Here is a 6,692-nt window from a genome sequence, read left to right as displayed (position 1 = left end):
CGGAATTGTTTCCACTTCACCCTTTTTTTGTCTGGTTGTGGTATTGCGTGGGGCGAGCTGCTCCTATAGTGAAAATATATTTTCTTCTCTATTTATATTGCGTTATGCGAATGTATAAAAAATATGTGTTTATGCGATGTTAAAGCGGACTCTCCGTTAAAATGTATATGTTGTTACAGTTTCCTGGACCAGGTGCACATAATAAAGCAGGCGGAGTACACGCCGACGGAGCAGGACATCCTGCGCTGCCGCGTCCTCACCTCGGGGATATTCGAAACGCAGTTCGTCGTCGATAAAGTCAACTTCCAGTTAGTATTGCATATAATTTTACTCATCTCCCTTGCCTTATCCTACTCCCGTACGGTCAGCGCACCGGGTTTTCGTCCTCCAAAGCACTTTATCATTCGTCATCTCAGTCATCATTCCCTACTTTATCATGTCACCTTTCACGCAATCCATTCATCTCTTTCTAGATCTACCTCTACCGGTGTACCCTTCCACACTCAGAACTAACGTCCGTCTTGTTACATGCGATTCATCCCGTCTCATAACATGCCCATACCACTCTGACCTTTTCCTCCTTATTTTCTCAACCACTGGAGCTACTCTAAAACATCCTCTAATATACTCATTTCGTATCTTATCCAATCGTATTACCCCACACATCCATCTTAACATTCGCATTTCCGCCACATGTATGCATTTTACTAATATTATAAATGCGAAAGTTTAGATGCATGGATATTTGTTTGAGTTTGTACCCTAAACGGCTGAATGGATCTCTATGAAATTTGGCATAGATGTAACGGATAGTCTGGAAGAACACATAAGCTACCTGCTTTTTTTAATTCCACGCGGACTCAATCGCATATGAAATCTAGTATATATATGAACGTTGTATTTCAGTATGTTCGACGTGGGCGGGCAGCGGGACGAGCGGCGCAAGTGGATCCAGTGCTTCAACGACGTGACCGCGATCATCTTCGTGACGGCGTGCTCCTCCTACAACATGGTGCTGCGCGAGGACCCCACGCAGAACCGTCTGCGGGAGTCGCTCGATCTCTTCAAAAGCATATGGAATAACAGGTACTACGGGCTTGGTATTGTCGCTTTTATTACGAAATGTTCCCGTACGGCTTCATCCGCATGACGTTATAAAAACTTTATTTTGTTTTTTACATTTGTTTACAATTTCCAATTGCAAATATCACAAATTTAATGCGCAAATGATAACGAAAGCCTTTGACATTGGATAATAATTACCATTACCATGGCAACCTTTCTTTCTTGATGTTGTCAGCTTGTAATTTGGTCCTTTTCCCGCATGAGCGTTTTATTTTTCAAATTATTTACTCCCTTATTTGATAGCTTAAAAATATAGTCTAAAGCGTGTCATAAGTGTACGGCTTTTTATTAAAAAAGGAATTATACAAAAATGTACTGTCATTACTGACAGTATAACTAATGGATGTCTGTTTACGCTTTATTATATTAGTATATATGTACTAGCAGACTATGTTCTACAGCTGTGCCCAATTTCAACATAATCCGTTGTACTGTTCTTAAAATATGTAGTAACAAACATCCATTTATTTAAACTTTCGCATTTGCAATATTAGTAAGATAACTGGCTGTATTAAATGTGTTTAGAGTGGTATAGATAGTTTCTATAATATGTCACGTTGTGTTTCAGATGGCTGCGCACGATATCAGTGATCCTGTTCCTGAACAAGCAGGACCTGCTGGCGGAGAAGGTGCTGGCGGGCAAGTCGCGGCTGGAGGACTACTTCGCGGAGTTCACGCGCTACCAGACGCCGCCGGACGCCGCGCCCGACGCCCGCGACCACCCGGAGGTCGCGCGCGCCAAGTACTTCATACGCGATGAGTTCCTTGTGAGTTCTCACACCCTAGTACCTTGGCTCTTTATAAACTAGATGTAACTTCGTTCTCGTGCTATAAAAAAAATGTAGGTTATCTACTAGCTTTCTCCCGTGAATCCGTCCGTGCGGATTCAAAAAATGCAAGTAGCCTTTGTGTTCTTCCAGGCTATCCTCTACGTCTATGCCAAATTTTATCGAAATCCGATCAACCGTTTAGACTACAAACTCTAACATCCATCCATCTAAAATTTCACATTTATAATATTATTAAGATGTTAATACATATAAAAATACACATTTTTCCTATTTATTAGTATTAGTAGATTATTGCGAGTTTCAACTGCAACTTGTTGCGAAACATGTTTTGTATTAGTTATGATTTCTTTAGTAATTAAAATTTGTCTGTAATTAGAATAAAATGTGTTCAGTAACGTATAATAATTTAAAGTTTGAGTACTGTTAATGTAAAATTATTAATATAGTAAGTACTGGTCCTAGTGACATTTTTTGTATTCTATATAAGAAGGGTGGGGGTAACTGCGCACCCTAGTGACGCCCTAGTTTTACGACTAAAATTAACTCATACTATACATAAATAATTGAATAATGTATTGCATTCATCACGAAACATTTATTATACAGGGTTTTCTACTAACTATGGTTAAGCCATTTCGCGTACATCTTGATTAAAGTACGTTCCAAAGATACAACTTCCCTTCCATTTTCTATATGTATATAAGGTAATATAGCCTTATTAATAAATGTGTATTTATGCCTTCAGCGCATCAGCACGGCGAGCGGCGAGGGCAAGCACTACTGCTACCCGCACTTCACGTGCGCCGTCGACACTGAGAACATAAAGCGCGTCTTCAACGACTGCCGCGACATCATCCAGCGCATGCACCTGCGCCAGTACGAGCTGCTCTAACCGCGCCCGCGATACTCCGCACGCGTCTCGCACCACGGTAATGGATTTTTTTTTAATAGGCAATATGCATATGACGCCAAATTGTACCAAACTTTTTTTAAGTATACTTTATTACTATAAAAACAGGCCTGATGATGTTTTTATAAAATGATCCAGATGGATGTTTGTTATAGTTTGTAGCCTAAACTGCTGAACGGATTTCTGGTAGAACACATAGGCTACGCACTTTTGTTTTTTTTTTAATCCAACGCGGACGGAGTCGCGGGTAAAAGCTTGTATTATAAATAATTCAAAATTACAGTTATATTATCGAAAGGTTATTCTTACTAATATGTATTATATCTATATTATTAAAATTACTATTATAAGAATTGACAATCTGGTTAATTGGTGACGGTATACCCGCATAGGTTTGACACCAGTTTGTTGAAAAATGTTGCATGTATACGTATTGGTACATACGGAAAAAAACTATTTCCCTTACCTTGAGGTCTCCTTGATATAGATCCAATTCAGTAAAATTAAAATGTAAAAATAATCGAATGTTTTGTATTATTCCAGAGAACGTGAAGAGCATAAAGGCATCAGCCGGCGATGCTCGGCCCGACCTCTCCACCTGACGACACCAATGTACCGACACGGCACAGCAATATTTACACTCTATATAGTATACGCCGCTACATACACGGTGTTATACACTAGCGACATCTTATCTGTGGTGGCGGGATTAAGAATTAAAGAAAATGTATGCAAATGTCGAAAGAACTAATGACAGTGGCGCCATTCACAGATAATTTAGTCGATATACGCAATCTCGCGCTCGCTCTATGACACTCTTGTGTCGTTCGCATGGTGTTTCCGAACGGCCCCTCGCAACCATAGACACAGACATGGTTTTAAAATGTTTATTATTTATGGATTTCGTAAAATGTCGTTCGATTTAATAAAAAAATGTCTGTTCTTTACGTGCAAGTCAAATATTTCACTATCCATTAATTTTCAATGGATTTTTCACAATTCGTAGTTTTATTGCCGCGTCTGTCAACTATTGTCTATGGATATGAATTCGCGTTATGCGACTTTTCAAATTTCGAACACGACGTGAAGATCGGATAATCGCTATAGAACCTAAACATTTCTTTATTTTTTAATGTTATGTTTTATTTTGGAATAACCGTCAGTAAAACTGTTCAGTGTTCTTTTGGCATTGGACAAAAAGAAATTCTAAATTCATCTTTTATTTCTTAGATAATTCAATAAAGATCTGGACATTACATTTCGAAAATTATTTGTCTAATGATTTGATATTTTAAAAAAAAAACAAGTCTATTGAAAATAAAAGCCGTTAAGGTATTCTTAAACCATTGTTTATATTAAGGACCATTGGTCTGAAGGTTTTGAGGCTTTTTAGAGGTTATATACTATATTTTGATTATCTTCTGATATTGCACAATTTTGCTTCGTCTTAATATTTCGATAATTTTACTTGTATAATTAAATGCAATTTTATAAGCTCAAGACATTTATAATTTTACTATAAGAAGTAAATTTTCGCACAAATCTTGTAGCTTTTACATATGAATGTAAATTTCTTGCATATCTCTGATAAAAAAATTCTTTATAGATTTATTTACATACATTTTTCTCGAGAATTACGCTATTTAATGTGATTAAAATGTTTCCTATTGTTTTACTTTTTTTTGTTAATTAATAGTTTTTAAGTTGTAAGTTTTAGTTTCTATGGATTGTCTTCCAAATGTAGTTTTTTTAACACTTTAGAGTTTTTTTAGCCGCAATGTAGCGCAAACTTTAAACTCTAAGCTTTGCTGGTTAGTTAAAATTTACTTTAATATATGTAGATATATAATCTATAGATATATCATCCAGTGCGCATAATTAGGACAAAAAACAGAGGCCTTTTTGGGATAAATGACCTCATTCTTGTCTTAATATAAAACGTTTCGTGAGACTTTCGAATAGATGTCAAAATTATGACACACTCCATCTATAGATTATATATCTACGGTAGTGTAGTACAGAGCTTTTAGAGTTAATATAAGGTCCAAAGATTCGTTTACCCGTATCCGATGCGGGTCGTAGATGGCATTTTAGCAGTATTTGATTAAAAAAAGAATATATTTTCATTAATTTTTATTTCGATTGATAGTTTTTTATTTTAATTCTAAGTGTAAATGTCAATAACCATTCTAACATAATTTTTAATTTAAGAAAGGTTTATGTACTTACGATTGCATAGTTTTGCTTAAAACGAGAGATCTATTTGTGTTATTTAGTTTTGGATTTTTTTGTGTCGTCTTTATGTTTACAGCGCCATTGCTAAACTTGAGATATGTCGGTAAAACAGTTTAATGCTGCTGTACCGACGTACCGTCTTAAAACCTCACTAAACTGTTTTACCGACGGAAGTAATGTTTTGACTACTCGTTTTTTTTTTCATTGAAAAAAATTGCAACTGTAATAAAAATTCATGCACTGGGGGCTTTGTTTTTTGACAAATGTCATAAATGTTATTGCTTTGTATAACACTGATAAAAATATTTTGATTTTCTTGTTGGTTTTAATAAATATATGAGCAGGCGATTTGTTTTTGATGATTTTTTAAATGGAACGTAATATTACGCTTATTTACACTTTATTATTCAAATACCATTGTTGACATTTGTGGAACTTTCCGCGTTTAACCAAAAACACACGTAGTTTTTTTTATTTCGGTTTTACAACTTTTATTAGTTGAAATTGTATCATAGATACATAATCTATAGAAATTTAATGCGGAGCAAGAATTAAAGCAAAAAACCTACGGAGGCTTTGGAAAATTCGTCTCTATGTTGTCTATTGACATTTCGAATCAATTCTCGATTTGATGTTAAAATTGTTACTCCGTCTATAGGTTATATATCTATGCATGAACCGTGTATGGTCCTTAATATAATAATGTAAGATTGTTTTAGTTTTGTGCCATAATTTAGTGTTGCCGACGGAAACACCATACAGATAATGTTACCATAAGATGATCTTTGAATGTCGAGCAAGCTAGAAAATCTCTATGAATTGTGCAATCGCCATTTTAGGTTATACAACATGTTATTTTTTTTAATATATATGACTTGAAATATTTTTTTATGTTATATGTTAAGTTTACTTTTTGAATATAAGCGGAATAACGTATGTATTTATTATGTGGTGCCAATAGATGTCGCCCTTTACAAACATGTCTCGATTTTTTATTCTCGATATTCATTTTTAATTTAGATTTATTAATCTTAGAGATTAAACAGATTTTATTGATTTTTTAAACTTAACCTCTTTCGAGGGCAAAATTAAAGATGCCAAAGTTCAATGTAATTTATTTTTTACAACTGGCAACACTGTCACTAAATGGGTTTATTCGAGTAATTTTATTTTTAATTTCGTTTGTTGGATGTTTAAGGATGAATTGTTCTAGTTTAGTTTTGCTTGAACAAAAGGCAGCTATCTTCGCTTGTCGACGATCTCACGTCGCTCGACCCCGTCATATTGTAAACACGGCATCTTAAATACTTATTGTACATGTAACTTAAAAAGTAAAAAAAAAACTATTTGGTAGCTATTTAAGTAAGTTCTAGTGTAAAGCGGTATTGAATGCAAAATATATACACGATAATGATGTAGACTGCTGAGGTTTTTAAGGATATTTTTCTCTTTGCAGATCTAAAGTCCATTCTGTCGGATACAAATTATCTGATTAATGCGGATTGCTTGATAAAATAACATATAAACAAAGTTATTCATTATACTGAGGGCCTGTCTCACCAAATTGTAAATTGTCATAACAATCCAATGTGTGAAATATGTGATGGAAATATCGGATTTTGTTCCTTTAC

General features: G+C 34.9%; 1 protein-coding gene across 6 annotated transcripts in view; it reads left to right on the top strand.

Moving 5' to 3' along the window:
• Window positions 1-6,404, top strand: part of LOC106103158 (guanine nucleotide-binding protein G(s) subunit alpha) — a 27,706-nt gene extending 21,302 nt beyond the window's left edge. For all 6 annotated transcript variants that reach the window (XM_013282840.1, XM_013282835.1, XM_013282834.1 and 3 more), the window contains exons 9-11: window positions 1,694-1,892; window positions 2,662-2,845; window positions 3,370-6,404. In XM_013282840.1, the coding sequence (XP_013138294.1) occupies window positions 1,694-1,892; window positions 2,662-2,808 (346 nt within the window). In that variant the 3' untranslated portion in view covers window positions 2,809-2,845; window positions 3,370-6,404. The remainder of the gene's footprint in view (window positions 1-1,693; window positions 1,893-2,661; window positions 2,846-3,369) is intronic.
• Window positions 6,405-6,692: the final 288 nt, after the last annotated feature.

This window comes from Papilio polytes, unplaced genomic scaffold (assembly GCF_000836215.1).
Source record: "Papilio polytes unplaced genomic scaffold, Ppol_1.0 DF823868.1, whole genome shotgun sequence".
Lineage (NCBI taxonomy): Eukaryota > Metazoa > Arthropoda > Insecta > Lepidoptera > Papilionidae > Papilio > Papilio polytes.
The sequence above is the reverse complement of the archived record's forward strand: the minus strand, read 5'-3'. Positions and strand labels throughout refer to the sequence as shown.